This window comes from Sesamum indicum, linkage group LG4 (genome assembly GCF_026168435.1).
Source record: "Sesamum indicum cultivar Baizhima isolate 11 linkage group LG4, ASM2616843v1, whole genome shotgun sequence".
Taxonomy (NCBI): Eukaryota; Viridiplantae; Streptophyta; class Magnoliopsida; order Lamiales; family Pedaliaceae; genus Sesamum; species Sesamum indicum.
The window spans coordinates 2741650-2758649 of NC_142660.1; the positions used below are offsets into that span (position 1 = coordinate 2741650).

The following is a 17000-nucleotide window of genomic DNA, read 5'->3' on the forward strand; positions in this document are numbered from 1 at the left end:
TTCAATTTTGTGCAAGAAATTCACCTTTTTCCCCATTTCGGAGATTTCTTCCTCCATTTTGTTCAACTTGTGAAGGAGCCCATGTATTATTTTCTTCACTCTTGTGCACATTAGTAGGTCTTTCGATTTAAAGAAGTCGAATGACGCCATTTTTTCAAAAAGTGAAGCTGGACTTGGATTCGAAGAGGAGGAACCCTAATTTCTAATTTTTCTCCTTCTTTTATGTCAAGCCTGATATATATTTTTCTCTAAATACTCTCCATGTTAGAGGCATGTGCCTTTTTAACTGTAATTAAGGTATTGTCAATTATTTGACAGTGGGATTAGAATTGAGACAAACAAAAGATACTGTCCCAAAATTGAAATTTTTATAATAAATGGGATCAAAATTGAATAGGACCTGATATATGAAATCAAAATGAGATTTTTCCCATTAAGTTATTGGGTGATATATATATTCTAGCCCCACGGTCTTCCACATAAACCATCCGTAAGAATTAATGAAAGAAATGTACATAAAGTTGTCACTAAAAATACTTAACGACAACTTGAGATGTCGGCAATAATTTATTCGCAGTATAACTGTGTTGTCGTCAATACAAATGTATTATTAATTGTTTACAATGATAATTTTATGTATAAATTGTTGGTGTCAGGAAGATTTATATTATAATAATTATATAAGATAAAAATTATTATTTATATACATCTCTATTGACAATTGAAAAACAATGATGGATATTTGATTATACTAATATTATTTTGTGTTGTAATACGTACAAACCCCATTGAGGAAACATGCGTGCATTAAATTCATGGTTGCTATATATATTATGCGATCCGACAGGCTGCTTTCTACACAAAACCATACATCACATCTCCCCACCCCTCCAGCTTTTCTTGATCTGAAGTGAGGTAGGTATATATAGAAAAATGGGGAGGTCAGCATGCTGTGAGAAGGTGGGGTTGAAGAAAGGGCCATGGACTCGTGAGGAAGATGAGAAGCTATTAGCTTATATACAGCAACATGGGCATGGAAGCTGGAGAGCTCTCCCTCCTAAAGCTGGTAATTCATTAAGTTGCATGCGTAGCTACTGACTTGTTATAATCTGATGATGATGATGAAATAGGGCTGCAGAGATGTGGGAAAAGCTGCAGATTAAGGTGGACAAACTATTTGAGGCCAGACATTAAGAGAGGGAAGTTCAGCTTACAAGAAGAGCAGACCATCATTCAGCTTCATGCCCTTCTTGGTAACAGGTACCTTCCTACCTTATTATTATTAACTTTTGGATTAATTACAGCCATTCCAACTATAATTATTTTTAAACTTTGATATTTAATTTTTTTGTATCAGTTTATCATCTTAATTTTACAAAATCTTGCACTTTTTCATTTATAACTATTTTACAATTAAGTTTTTTTTTTCAAAAAAACATCACATGCAGTGCACATGTGATATTTAAAGGTTATGTAATGTGATATTTTCAACGTACACACAATATGTGATGTTTTTCCTGTAGAAAAATCAACAAAACGACGGTCATATATGACAAAGTGCACATTTCGAAAAGTTGAGATGACAAATTAACATAAAAAAAAATTTCGATAACAAAAAATAAAAACTGGCATAGTTCAAGTAGCAAAATGTAATTCACCCTTTACTTTTTTTAAGTTTAAGTACCTAGTACCGTAATCTCATTCATTCTTTGTTTATTAACTTTAATTTATATATATGTGTTCAGTGTGAAAATATTAGATAATAATTTATTAAATCACAAATTATTAATTACAGTAAAACCTCTATAAATTAATAACCTTGGGACCATGAAATTTTATTAATTTAGAGAGATATTAATTTATCGATAAATTAATATTTTATTAATTAAAAGAGAGACCTTTTAAATTCAGCAAATTTAGTACATATGTATTGAAAATAAATGAATTCATATATGTTTCATTGATTATATTCATGCATCAATCAATTTTTTATAACTAATTAAATATATTCATGTATAATATCAATTTATTGTATACAATTAACTATTATATTCATAGACACATGTATCAATTCATTGAAATTACTTAAATATACATGTTTACAGTAATTCGTTGCACTTAAATAACTATTATAACCAATTAAATATATTCATGCATGATGAATGAAACATATATTACATAAATCTCTATAGGATAATAAAATAATTTATAACACCCAACCATGTCTCATCATCTAAAAGGCATAGCAAAATCATTCATGAATGATCAAATGCGTAAAGCATTACAGACTTCATATTTTAGTAAATTACCTTAATATTTATGAATTATTAATTTATAGTTTTAATGGGACCTAATATTTATAAAGAAATTTTCTAAAAAATTATTATTTTATTATCTTATCGAATTTGATGATTTTTTACAAAGGCCCAAGTCGGGACCGGAAGATTTTATTATTTTAGAGAGTTTATTAATTTATAGAGTATTAATTTATAGAGGTTTTACTGTAACTAAAACCTTCATGATATTAATTAATATGATAAAATTTTATGTTCTTCTATTGTTTAATCAATGCATGTAAGTTAAATATCACAGAAACTTAATCACTGTGTTTGTTTTCATTTCCAACTTATTTCCGAGACAAATTAAAACATACCCAATGTTTGCCATCATTCAAAAACACCTTATTTAGGTGTTTTTAACTGTTTTAACATAAAAACATACATATATATACACACATATATACATAAATATATATAAAAAAGGCATGATTTTGATAATGAATAGTAATTTTTGTCTCCCAAAATACAACATTAAACATATAATACTTATTTTAAATTATCTCCAAAGACATGATTTGACAATGAATAGTAATTTTTGTCTCCCAAAACACAACATTAAATATATAATACTTATTTTAAATTATTTCCAAAAACAAATTCAAACATACATACTATCTCTAACACACACTTATGTATCTTTGTTTCTCTCTCTATTTTCACAAAACACAACAAAACACTCAGAAAACGAATCCAAACATTATAAATATGTCTTTTGGACGCATATATGTAAATTCTTCCGGGATCGAGCTGCAACTATTTTATTGCGGGACAACGTTAAAAATTGTGTTAGAACCGTATGGATGACAATCCTAGGCAGCATTTATTTTGATGTCTATTCAAATTAAAGGGTCTGTCTTAGAGATCTTGGAAGCCCTCTTCAATTATTTGCTAATTTTGAGGAAGTTTGACTGAATTTTTTTAATAATCATTATAAAAAGTTCAACATTTAATCATGGTTTATTATCATGGTTAAAAACAAAATAGTCATAGCAATTAGTAATTAATCATCATCATGCAACAATTATTGATCGTGATACCTGTGAAGATGGCTAAAATATTTACCAAGACTTTTGCTCTTAGCCATTGCAAGTAGTTTTTTGTGGTGGAAAATATATGTTTTGGTATATTTATTTAACCGTGGTCGATAAAAATTATTTACTATTATTTTTAATCCATAGCTATTACAATTGTAGCCAATAGTCATTTTTTTTTTGTGAATATTTTATAAGCTTATGTATTTTATTAAATATCTTTTAAGTTTATAAAGTGATAGACCTCCAAAAATGACTTCTCCGGTCGGGGAACGCATTAGATATTTACCTAAACCGGTGGGTCTTTGGGCGGATCCTACATTAGCCCCAAGACGTTGGTCTCTAACTAGAAAAGTAAATGCTTGGGCCTGAGAAGCTTCTGGTCCAGTAGATCCGTAAAACTCGCTAGGATAAGCGGTATTATTGAACCAGACAAAACAACAAGCAATGAAACCAAAGACGGATAAAACCCCTAAACTATAAGATAATCAGAAGAGAGAGTTCAAGAAATGGCAGATCTATTCACTCTATCAATAACCGATTTTATAATTATATATATATATGTTCTTAAAATGTGAAGATAAAATAAGACATACTATAAATTTATAAGATGTTAGTAATTAGTAATAACAATTTTGTAATTAATATGATCAGGATTGCAGGAGTTTGTTAAAATTTTGAAAATAATTTAGGAACTCTTCATTATTTTCTTGTTCCATATTTTTCGAGCTTATATATACTTTCATTCCCTCTAAAAATTTACCAGATCCTTTTAATATTTTATGAACTCTGGAACATTTTATAAAATATTTTTGGAGAGCTTATAAGTTCATCTCAATGTCCCCTTGGTTTTATGTAGAATATCTAAATTAATGTCTTGATATTTTTTTATTTTTTTTGTGCAGATGGTCCGCCATAGCAAGTTGCTTATCAAAAAGAACTGATAATGAAATAAAAAACTATTGGAACACGCATTTAAAGAAAAAATTAATTAAAATAGGACTCGATCCCATAACTCATAAACCTAAGTACCACGCCCTCGATTGCAATCAACCCAAGGACATTGCCAACCTTAACCACATGGCGCAATGGGAAAGTGCTCGGCTTGAAGCCGAAGCTAGAATCATTAGTGAGTCCAAGCTGATATCCGATGTCTATCACTCTACCGCAACTCCTCCACCACCACGACCACCACTGCTTGCACCACCTCCACCGCCACGACCATCATGTTTAGACGTACTAAAAGTATCGCAAGGGGCATGGGGAACTCCAAGAAAAGGCGTTACCATAACGAACTCTAACGGTTTTTCCACCACCAACGCAGCCCTCACATCCGTGTCATCAATGTTAAAATTTTCAGACACCATGCTCTCCGCATCCATAGATGGAGTTATCCATGAACATTCATTTGCATCAGACATCATAAATTACGTCGAAAGCCCTGGTGCATGTGCAATTGGTAGGATTACCAGTGAGAACAATCAAGATGGATATCAGGTGAAGGGCATAATGGATAATTCTCTGCAGATTCATGACATGGTTGCTGATTGGTTGAGGTTTCCAAGCTTCTTGGAGGGCTTCACGGATCTGCAATCTGGCAGTGTCGTCACTGGACCTGCTGATAATGCTGTGTCTGAAGATAACACCAATAGCTACTGGAATAACATTCTACTACCGTCGACTCACAAATGGATTCGCCCGTGATCTAATTATTATTGGGCAAATTTAATATAATAAACATGATGTGTGCTTGTCTGATCATTGCCCCAAGTGACTAACAAAGTCAGTTTAGGTCTCTATATTATTACATAATTTAAATGTGTTTTTCGTCCCATAACTTCAATTATTTAACAATTTCTTTTTCTTAACTTTCTAGAAAACATTATTTTAAAAAATTAAAGGATGAAAACATCATATGATCTAAGTTACATGTCAAAAATGCATTTTAGATAGGGTATCTTTATTTCATCAAGTTATACAACAATTATCTTTTGTGTGCTTAAAAGCTTCTAAAATAAGATGTTAGAAACTTATATTTTGAGCCTTGAGTCCCGCATATGCAATCGGGAAACATGGGCTTGTTCAATTAGATGGCCACGTCATCTATTTGATCGGATAGCGCTGCCGTTACTGATTACGGAAAAATTAATTTGAATTTGGGATATTATGAAAATAGAAAAATATAGAATTCAAACTGCATTCCCTCACTATTTTAGACCAATCATGACAAGTAAAATTATGTGATTGACTTGAATTTAAGTAAATCTGGTTCAAATTGGAATTTCAGGTGATGTAGCCAAGAAAGGAAAAGAAAAGAAATACAACAGTTACCAAAATCAAGCATGAGATTCATATCATAATGAATGTGTGGTTTATGCACTCAAAAGAAACCAAAAGAGCTTCCCTTTTACCCCTACAGAAGTAATAACTCATAAATTACCCCAAAGCAAAGGATTAAATGCAATTTAACCCCCTGTGATATGTGAAATGAGCAAAACATCCCCTATAAAAAAATGAAATTAGCAAATTACTCTTGTATTTTGAAAATTAAAGTAAATTACACTGGTTTACTTCATTTTCTAAAACACACGGAGTAATTTACTATTATTTTTGTTATAAGAAATTTTTTTGCTCATTTCATAACGGGGCATAAATTGCATTTTTCCCCCAAAGAAAATGTGAGTCGTGATGCTAACATTAAACAGAATGCCTCACAAATGAAATCCTGTCCACCTCTGGAAATTGTTCACTTCACTTCCTTGGGAAACTGCCAATCCAATTCCACTTCTCCCTCCTTTCCCAATCCCTCTGTAGTACAATCTCCATTCCTCTGTGTCTCCATCCATTTGAACTAAGCATGGCGATCCCACCCCGTCACAATCCCATCCCCCGTCCTCGGATTGCTTGAAAACAGGACTATCTTGCACTCTTTTCCAATGCTGCAATCCATCTGAAGACACTGCCACACCAATGCTCCTTTTCCCATCTCCATCGACACCTTCATAGACCATCAAGTACTCACCGTCTTTCTTGTTCCTCAAAATACGAGCGTTAACTATCCCACACTCGTCGAAAGCCCCACGAGTACCACCACTTAGTATCTTCCCCAGCTTCACCCACCGCATCCCGTCCCTTGACCGTGCAACGCCAATGGCAAAGTGCCCGTTTTCGACATCAAATGAGTGATAGTACATTCTAAGATCACCAGTGCCATGAAAAACAACTTGTGGGGAGGCAATGAACAAAGAATCCCACTCGCCATCCGATCCCACATCGAGCAATGCCCCGCTGTGATGCTCCCCCTCAATTCTAGCCCAATGCCTCCCATCTTGACTCATTGCTAAACCAGGTAATGACTTGAGAATCTTGCTACTATCACCATTCAGGCCACCATTCTCTACATCTAAGTGCACCCTTTCAGGATTCTTGAAATTAAATTCCAAAGAATTATCCAAACACTTAATATTTTCAGAGCTAAACCCAGTGTAATAAAGCCAGTAAACAGCACTGTTAGCTCTAACCTTAGCGCTCGACATTATCATAACCTCACAAGGCCTAATGCTATGAGTATCAAATGCCCACCAATCTTTACTACTGCTCATAACCAACCCCACATCGGCATTTGATCGAACAGCTCCTCCACCTCTTTCCCAGTGGATCCCATTGCTTGAAACAGCCAATCCAATTGAATCAAAGTCAGGACTTTCACTCGACCTCCCATGGTACCACATGTACCACCTCTCTTCCTCATCGCTGAGGTACCTTTTCACCACAGGTGAACCAATCTCAAGACTGTCCCAAGAATTCTTGGAACCCACATCAAAAATTAAGCCCCTAGACAATGAGAAACTCGAACCAACTTGTTGACCCGATGTGGGTTGAATTCTAGAACTTGGAAGTGGCTCAGTGTTCGACTGATTCTCATCTGTTGCCCTTTTGTTGGTGTTTGGTTTTGTAGAGCAGTGCGTGACAAACAAAGAAATACTTTTACATCTTGGATTGAGGAGGGTACTAGAGGAAGTAAATTTGAGAAATTTAGGTACCATTTGAGGCCATTTTGAGGTTAGCTGCTGAGCATTGGGTGCTGCTTTGGCTTCCATGGCTGGAGAGATTTGCAGTATGAAAAGATAGGTGGAATGGAAATGGAATGAAATATCAGTCCATAGTTTGTAGCTTAAAGCCAATGGAATCTTGACACTTGTACGTGTATCTTGTAATATATCTTACAAAAGAAAGACAAAGTGGATGTTCAAGTATGGCAAGTTAAAGCTGAAATGGGCAATAAAATTAGATTATTAGCCACAAAAATCTGCAGCATTATCTCATCTTTTACTGATAATCACCAGTTTGCTTTAAAAAGGGTTATGAGATGAAGCAGCATCATTTCTGGGGATTTCACAATGTAATAAAGTGTAAGGATACCAAAAGAAGAGTCTACACAAGTAAAAGTCCAGTAAAAGAAAGATGCGATTGGACATAAATGTCAATAAAAGAAAAAGGGAAGCGTTCTTGTCTGTGAAGAAAGGTAGCATTGTCCAGGTTGTAACTTGAACAGTTGATTAACTGTATTTGCTGAAATTCATGGGAATCAAGAAACTTTCCAATGCATAATTAGTCGGTTTTCATGCCCAGCTGTTTCGTTGTTCTGTATCAGGTTTTACATCAGCAAACATTGCCAATTTGCTGCTGTCCCATTGTGGCTGAGGAAGTTGGGTTGGACATAATGGCATCGACAGAGGAAATATTTCCCACATCGCTACGATGCTCTCGGAACGAAACGATGATAGCTTATCTTCAAACCATCCTTTCTTGACACTGAAAGTTAAGATATAACCCTCGTACCAGAAATACACTATGTCTTTATTCCACGGATGAAGTGCCACTGGAAAGAGAGGGCTATACGTAGAAAGCACATTCGAAACAGCAGAAATTGACTCTATTTTCCTTTCTTTTCCCTCTTGATCCAAACTCCATTCCCCACTTTTATAGTCTTTCAGCACCCACAGTTTCCATCTGGGCAGCTCACGTTCTTGAATAGAGATCCCAAACATCTCAAAATAGTACAAATTTTCACCAGACACTCCCAAGATTGCGTTGATGCCGTTCCCATTGTAGGTCTCATTTGGTATGCTGATGAAACGGCATTCATCAGGACTCCTGCCAGGATCATAGGCCAAAAGGGCCGTCATTCTATTGCAAATCCAATGAAGAACTCCTTTGTAAACAACGCATGGCCTTGCATCGAGTTCCACATTAAACGTGCAATGTTTCATCTTGAAGCTCCTCCACGCTCCATTTTCAGAAGAAAATGTCTCGAGATTCAAACAGAATCCACTGCTGTCACAAGACTTAACGAGGCGCACAACGTTGTAGCTCGTGATCCCATTTCTAACACACGAGATTAAGCCGGTAGCACCGTAACTTCTTCTTGAGCAATGCATTGGGATTTTGACACATTTTCTTGTGAAGGAATTGGCCAAAAAATAAACGGGCTCTTGAAAATTCGATTGATACAGAATCAAGTCGTTGCTTGTTGCTTCGACCTTTAGGCCTGGAAAGTGATCAGAGAAGAATGGAGAACTGAAATTATGTAATGTATTCAAAGAGGAAACAAAGCAGTGCATTCCTTTGTAGTTACCACACTGGAAAATGAATGCAAACGGAGGCGACTGTTGAGACCGTTCAACGTAACAGGAAAAAAACGAAGGATCAGAGATCAAACAGCGCCAGTTCTTGGAAACACATCTGAATCTGAAGATTGATTCGGCAGGGAGTCTGACAAGAATCTCAAGCAGTATTTCCTCGGGGAAATGGACACTTCGTCCTGTAACATCCTCTTCCTTCTCCATTTTCGGCAGTTTGAATCACCAACGGTTTCTCATTCGACAACCTTCAGGACATCGCATCCTGCCTGGAGGAAACTGCCATGGGTGGTGTTGTTCGCACGTTCCGTGATGGAGTACGTTAACAGGGATTCGTGTGTGGTATCACGGAGACGTGTGTTGTTTTTTGTTTTGTCCATGGTATTTGGTTCTCTGCCGCCCTGATTCTGGTTATGGACAGTAAACGCTCTGCAGAAAATTATTCTTGATTTAGGATACAGATAGGTTATAGAGAAAAACAGGGCAGTTATATTTGACTAGCATTTATATTCATCAGTTTTTTTCTTTCCTTTCTGAATGAGATCCAGAAACAAACTATGACGCACTGATCCATTCATTAGTATAATTAAGGGGCGGATCCATCTTCACCTATCCAACCGTCAAATTTAATGATTACTAATGGACAAGACGCACTCAATATTTTATGTATCGTAATAATGTATTTGTAGTTATATTAGGTAATTACAAATAGAGCTTAATTACATTTACTGCTCCGTATCTTAGGAAGTAGCAAATTAAAAACTCTAGTTAAAGGGGTAGCAAATAATATCCCAAAATTTATTTTTTTGGGGCAAATGAAGGACTCCGACAATTAAATTTTTCAAAATAGTCTGAATCTGCCTACTTGGAGCCAAATTAGGGTTTTGTTTTCGGGGTTTTGCTGACGTGGCTGTAGTGTGAAAAGTAATTGCTACTTAAGGCGTTGACGTGGAAAAATTAAGCAAAAAAAAAAACACAAAATAAAATAAAAAATCCAAAAGAAAAGAAAAAACCCATAATAAAAGAAGAAGAAATACTCTCACCTCTTAAATTGGTTGAACCCTTCTAGACTAAAATCCTTAATCCCCAATAGTCCCCATCCCTGAAGAAGACGATCTTTGCTCCGAGCCCGACTCTGACTTTACAACTTGCAGCTGTGTGAAGATTGAAGCAGAAACTGGAATATGTCTTCCATGCCTAGTTGGATACATTGTTATTGTGGTAAGCCAACTTACATTCGCACATCTTGGACTGACCAAAACGCAGGTAGACGCTTCCGTTCATGTCCTGACTACAAGGCATGGAGACAACAATTCGTTTTTCCTTTTTTTTTTTTTTTTTTTGAGTTTTTCATACTCTCTAATTGTTTTTTTGGCTGAAAAATGTAGAATAATTGGTTGAAGATTCTTCCAGTGGGAAGGTCCTCCAATGTGCTCAAGAGCAAGGCCTACAATTCTTGGCTTGGTGAGGAAGATGAATCAGCTAGAAAAAGGAGAAGACAGAGATGAAAAAGAAGATGAAATTTTACATCAAGTTGCTTGCTTTTTCATGGTTCTTTTTTTATTTTAATTTGGATGCTAGTAAGTGGTGCAAAGACGGAGTAAATTGTGTAAGGAAGTAAATTTCTATGTTTATGTAATTGATGGTGTATTGCTATGTAAGGCTGAGATTAGTGGATTTTTATGTTTATGTTCCTTTAGTATAAGACTAGTAATGCATTTATTACGTATACATTTGATCAAACAGTATGTATACTGTATTGTGAATATAATAAACAATTTGTATTGGATCAAGTAGTTTGCGAATATAATAAGCTACAAACATGTTATATGCGATCTATAAAGACATAAAAAAACAGTAAATAGTAGATTATATAAATATGATCACCTTGAAATATGTTTGAATAAGTTTGAAAAAAATTGCCAAACACTGCCAATCAAAACTGTTCAAAAGTGTATCAAACATCATTGCCAAATACTGCCAATCAAAGGGGCTAAAAAAACTACCAAGCTTAGATACAGATACCAAAATGCCAAAGTTTTGGTGGCAATAAATAGTACAACTAAGTCAAAGAAGTCTATTTTTCCTATTTCTTGCTACTTCTTCCTGGAGGCCCTTTTAAGCTCAAACTTTTTCCCAATTCTGTTTTCTCCCGTTCGATATTTTCAGGCGAAGACGGACAATCTTTCGATTTTGATTAGAAGCACGACGTCGACCACAATCTTTTGGGTAAGTTTCCGCAACAACTTCACGTTCTCTGCAACCATTTATTAACGAGAAATACTGACTCTCATTTTTTTCCGAAACCCTCTTTCCGAGTTCTAGGGTTAATCGACTGTACTCTTTCCGCGGTGCACCAAGGAAATTCTGTAGCATTCCAACAATTTTCCAATCACTGTAAGTCAGCTTATCACTGTTTGTCACTCTTAATTGCTACAATTGGTTGCCAGGTACAATCTAATTTATGGCGCAAATTATTTTACAGTAGTCTGTTTTATGCGGGATGTTATACCTTACATTCTCCCTTCATATTGTTATACATCGTTATGCACTGTCAGCATATACAATAACTTGGCACCCATCTTATTTGTAATTGTTTCTAATTCACAAGCCTTCATGCTTTCGATTGTGTTGTACTACACTATAAGTTAGGTATAATGGGATTGTAAACTGTCCAATAGCAGATTGCATAGTGTCCAACTGTGGAAAATTCCTACTCCGCATACCTGTAGTTTCCCCTTGAATCCATTTACATTCATATGGTCGACATTAATATAGAGTAGAAATCACTGAGGGCGATCTAATATCGGACATTTGATGCTTGTAACTCTTGTATCCCCGCACTTAATCTATAGGGCAAACTACATGGACAATAACCAGTTCACACACAATTTCAGTAGTACCGATTCTGGGGATGAATCCACTAGTAGGCAACGTTCATATGGGTTAACCAAAGCTGTACTGTGGTTTTGCAGTTGTGGTAAGGATATCGTTCTACGAACTTCATGGACTACTCTTAAACCAGGTCGAAGATTTCGAGATTGCCCTGGTACTTAGGTTCGTTGTACAAAAATTTAATACATCTCCAAAGAATATTAGGTCGATAATTGTCATTGCTTAGCCTCGGCGTATAGGAATGATCTTTACATTCGTTGCGCTTGTATAATTCACGATAGGTACATAAATCACATAATAGTGTTTCATATCCAGAGCCGTTACTGTGGCACATTCGAATGGGTTGACCCCCCATGTGCCGTAGGTCCAAAGAGATTATTCCCAGATTGCTTAACAGAATTTCGAAATATGAAAGTCGCATGAAATGTGTCAATGAACGTCTCGAAGCTGAGGAGATGCATCGGCGTACTTTACAGAAGTATTGTATCGTCTCACTAGTTGTTTGGCTATTGACCCTTTGGATTACTCTCAAGGGTTAACTTTGTTGAAGCCGTCATTGTTAATATATTTTGTTTATTGCTCAGATGTTTGCTCTCTATCGTAGTTTATGTACTTGTCATTTTGACGTGCGTTAAAATTGATAACGCACGTCGTGTACAAATTCAATTGTGTTTGAATCCCACTACCTCGAAATGCTTCAATGTATATCTACATCTTTCACCTATTTGTCACCAATGTTATGTTGTGCTTTGCATACATTGAACATTTGAAATAACTGTAATATTCTTCTCATTTTATTATCCACCCTCATACACCAATTCATATATAAGAATATGATTACGGCTGTAGTATTTTCATTCAGGCTGTGTTTACCCTCACCCCCCAAAGAAAATATTGTGTCTCATTTCAATTGATTGAACTACCCAACCCACAACTACTTCATTAATGTTGACAAAACACTCAACATTAATGATAAAGCTCTAAGCGGTAATAAATTGGCTGAATCTGTAGAAAATGGCGGCACCATCCGACTGTTTCCATTTTCAACCTATGCATTTACCAATTACAAACATCCAATCCCAACCAAGTGCCACAAAAAGGGATTAAATAATCCCACCTACTGGATTTAGTATAGGAAACACCTAAATTAATGCCTACAAGCATCCAATCCTAACATATTTATCAAATACGGATTAATTATTTCCACCTATCGGATTTAGTAGAATCGAAACCTGAATTAATGCCTATGCAACAGTTTTATTCAACATTACAAGTGAATAGTTTTGGCCATTGATTGACCAACGCATCCAATCTCATTTACTTCCATTGCCCTATAAATTTGAGCGCATTTGCAATATTTGCACTTGCCACAACATTGTTGCCTTTTGCAGTCCACCCCACACTTTTCTTTCTAAAAATAGTTGATGATTTGGCCTGATGGATATTATTACCAAAGATATATGTTTTACTGTTCAAAATGGACGAAAGATATGGAAAAAATATTTGTTCTAAAATTACTTGATCACGCCAAAAAGGGCCGTTTTCACCCAGATCGTGAAAACAACTTTGCCATTTCTGACTCGTTAGCTGAAGTTCTTAAGTGTCATGGAGAAAAAATCGATTTGGCCTAGGGAAAATAAGTGGTGAAGTTCCTTCGGGAATGGCATGACATCTTCGGTAAGCTAGTCATCCAGTGGGATGTCATGTGGAATAAGCATCTTAGATTTGACATGGCGCTTGATGGAACGTGAAAGGATTTCTGTAAGGTGAATTCTCAATTTAAAGCAATCGATCTACATATTGTGATATTTTCGTATACTGCATAAAACTTTGACAACATGTTCCCATATTTTTCGCCTGTTTCAATATGTTACTCTAGTAATATCGTATCAGGAAGTGCTACGTTAACGCATACGAGGATATTTGGGAGGAGTTATGTCAATTGTTTGCGCATCTAGTTGATTTAGATTCTGGAACCGTGGAGGATACTGAGCCCGAACTGAAAGAAGGTAAATTGGAGAAGGTGTCTGATGCTCCACCTTTGGTTGAAACAACCAAAGCAGCGGGAGATGCTGAAAGGGATCCTTGCCCATATGTATCAGACAGCTCGACATCAACCTTGTCATTGTGGAACTTCATTGACGACTTCTATGGATGTGACGATGATGCTGACTTATTGTAGCCGCTACCTGGCGTGCCCAGCACCGAAAAGAAGCCAAAGTTGCCCAAATGTGAAAGCCCTCTAGCTACAAAGTCCGACAGACAGGCCAGCTCTTCTGCATCGAATCGAACGCTGTTGAAAAAGGTTGAGTGAGAGAAGTTGAAGGTTCAGGATAAGGTTGGTGAGTAAAGATGTGAGGTTTAGGTCGCTAATTGCACGTGTTGAACAGTGTTGTTGCCATATGGTAGAAATTATGAATTTATTAAAGTAATGCATGTTTTCTGTATTTATGTTAAATTGTAATTTTTTTTATGTATTGTCTGTATTTTGGTCAGTTTTGATTTATTAATGTATTGCTATATTCTACTGTATACATTTTATTACAGTAAAGTGTATCATAAAATCAGTTTAGGTGTAATAATATAGTAATTTATTACAGCAAATTCTTAATTACAAGCGTTATACATGTCCTCAAATTAATGTATCTATGTAGTTATATTCTATTGTATATAAGTTAATGTAATTAACAGAGACATAAAGCAACCATCATTAACTGAAGTGCCATGTAAAATAGGCCATAATTACCGTTGTGTCGGGACACTACTTTGTCTTTTTTCGCAGCGTCCAATCATGACCATAGGGCCATAGTTAATGGGATGCAAAAGGTCACAATTGCGTGCCTTTTTAAGCCCCTCAACCCTGCCATTCTCCTTCATCAGTGAAACCGTCCATTCTTCTGCTTCACAAACCATAGTCCCCATTCTTCTTCCTTTCTATACCAATCCCTACCGCAGTCCAATCACCCACCGAATACAATACCGAGCCGTAAACTTCCCATGGGCCAGAGTTGCTATTTCTATATGCCAAGCTGGACGAAGAAGATCGATGATGTCTTTGTCAACTACCTCTACTACCATGCCTTGATGGGGCGAAACCAGTTTGACCCACTCCGCCCCGGACCACGAGTTGTTGAAGAAAGCGGCAGATACGGTGAACAGGTATGCCGGCCGGTCCTAGCCATATGATTTCTATAGAAATAAACTCAGTCTGCTTTGTTTGCGATACGAGACCTTCGGAAAGGTGTTGGAAGATCTGTCTTTCAAATGGAATGAGGAAACCAACAGAATGGTCGGTCGGAGAGATGACTGGAAGAAAATAATACGGGTATGCCTTTCTACGTTGGTTTTACAAAACTGTGCTTTGTTAAAAAATAACACATTTTTCTTAAAAAAAACGATGTTTCGTAGGAGAACCCATTTGCCAAGGCGTATTACTATCTCGGCGAGCTAAAGTGGGATCAGATGTGGGAGATATTCGATGGAGCTGTGCTATCATCGTTCCGTGGATCAAGTATAGATATTGATAGAGGCAGCGACGATTGGATCTGGCGTCATCTTCCTAGGAGTGAAAGCAGACGAAGAGCCTGAGGTGGTCAATCTGGTAACAAGTGAAGATGAAAGTTGAGGTGTGTGTGCTATTGTTGGTAACGGAAAAAATTGCTCTTGAAGCCGTGGTGGTGCCAGAAAAAAAAATGTGTGCAGTGGTTGCGGAAGGCTGTTAATTTCCTTTTTTTTTTTTCTAAATGCTTTTGGTGGCCCTGTGGTCGTGTCTAGGGGGAAAAAAGTTGTAGACGCCTTTGTTTATGCATATTAATTTTTGCTTATTCTTCTGTTCTGTTTATATTGCTAAGTGCTTTTCACAAGTATTTTATATTAAGTAGAACAGAATAAATATAATGATGAACTTACTAGAATTTTTATAATCATGCTCATTACAACAGATATAAAACATAGTCACAGTTCCTCTAACCTTGCCAATATTCAAACCAGCAATTTTAAGCAACTTTTGTTGGCATGCACATCTAAGAAACCCTTTTCTAGGGATTCTACTTTCAAATGTTGCAAAACAATAACACGGCGTACTGCCATTAATTTTATGCATGTAGTTATATTTCACTGTACAGAAGTTTAGGAATTTAATAGAGATTTAAAGCATCATTAATTAACCGAACTGCAAGAGTAAAAAGGGAGATGATTCGCGGCTGTTTTCCAACGCACCCTTTCGGATTTTGCAGTGTCCACCCAAACGAACAGACGCTATAATTTGCGCGCTTTTTTAGGAATTTCACCCTTCCAACTTCATTTCCATTTACCCTCCTGTCTGTTGTCCTCTCACCCGAAACCCTACCCGTCTTTTTTCTTCCTAAACTTTACCCTCTTTTCTCCTTTTTCCAAGCAGCCAGTCTATGATAATGCTGAGCCGTAAAATACCCATAGGCTAGAGCCAGTACTTCTACAGTAAGACTTGGACGAAGAAGATTGACGATGTATTTGTTAACGCCCTCTCCTACCAGGCCTTCCGAGGCATAAACCAGTCCGACCCACGCCGCCCGAATCTCCTATCTCTGAATAACCAATACCGAAAGAGACTGGCCGTTGTCTTTTTTTAAAACTAAATTGCGCCTACTTAGGTTGCGCTATGACACCTTCTTGCTGGCAGATCCGTCCATCGCATGAAATGAGAATACCAACAGGATTGTCGGCAGGCGGGAGGAATGGAAGAGGGTAATCTGGGTATGAGTCTCTACTTTTGCTTTGTAAATTTTGGGATACCCAGAACAGTCATGTTTTTCTTGAAAAGGGTGTTTCACGTTACAACATGTACAATGCAGGAGAATCCCTTTGCTAAGGTGTATTACTATTTTGGCGAACGGAAGTGGGAATAGATGAAGGAGACCTTCGCTGGAGGTGTGCTTTCTCCATCCGGTGGAAACAGTATGGAAATTTACGATGCCAGGATGGATCGGACGTCATTTTCTTGGGAGTCAGAGATGAGGAAGAGCTTGAGGTAGTGAATTTAGTCACAAGTGAAGATGAAGACTAAAGTCTGTGCGATGTGGTTGGTAAAAAAAAACGTGTGGAAAGAAGGGTAA

General features: G+C 36.5%; 3 protein-coding genes and 1 long non-coding RNA gene across 5 annotated transcripts; 2 read left to right on the forward strand and 2 right to left on the reverse strand.

Annotated features, from left to right (window-relative positions):
- Positions 1-877: 877 nt before the first annotated feature.
- LOC105160079 (transcription factor MYB16-like) lies at positions 878-5470 on the forward strand. Of its 2 annotated transcripts, none has more exons than XM_011077343.3 (3): positions 878-1066; positions 1131-1260; positions 4276-5470. In XM_011077343.3, the coding sequence occupies exons 1-3, from the start codon at positions 934-936 to the stop codon at positions 5072-5074; spliced, it is 1062 nt and encodes a 353-aa protein (XP_011075645.1). In that variant the 5' UTR covers positions 878-933; the 3' UTR covers positions 5075-5470. The 2 variants fall into 2 exon arrangements, with proteins under 2 accessions (XP_011075645.1, XP_088735901.1); XM_088879775.1 differs by having other exon boundaries at positions 888-1066; positions 1139-1260.
- A 227-nt stretch (positions 5471-5697) lies between these two features.
- Positions 5698-7672, reverse strand: LOC105159987 (Arabinanase/levansucrase/invertase). Its single transcript, XM_011077222.3, has one exon. The coding sequence runs from the start codon at positions 7468-7470 to the stop codon at positions 6082-6084; it is 1389 nt and encodes a 462-aa protein (XP_011075524.1). The 5' UTR covers positions 7471-7672; the 3' UTR covers positions 5698-6081.
- Positions 7673-7819: 147 nt separating this feature from the next.
- LOC105160080 (F-box protein At5g49610) lies at positions 7820-9542 on the reverse strand. The gene is made up of 2 exons (XM_020693143.2): positions 9009-9542; positions 7820-8921 (listed from the first exon to the last, which is right to left on the reverse strand). Exons 1-2 carry the CDS (start codon positions 9217-9219, stop codon positions 7993-7995), a joined length of 1140 nt encoding a protein of 379 aa, XP_020548802.1. The 5' UTR covers positions 9220-9542; the 3' UTR covers positions 7820-7992.
- A 1547-nt stretch (positions 9543-11089) lies between these two features.
- LOC148788246 (uncharacterized) lies at positions 11090-14393 on the forward strand. Its single transcript, XR_016065217.1, has 2 exons — positions 11090-11241; positions 11338-14393. It is a non-coding gene; the product is annotated as an uncharacterized LOC148788246 (long non-coding RNA).
- Positions 14394-17000: the final 2607 nt, after the last annotated feature.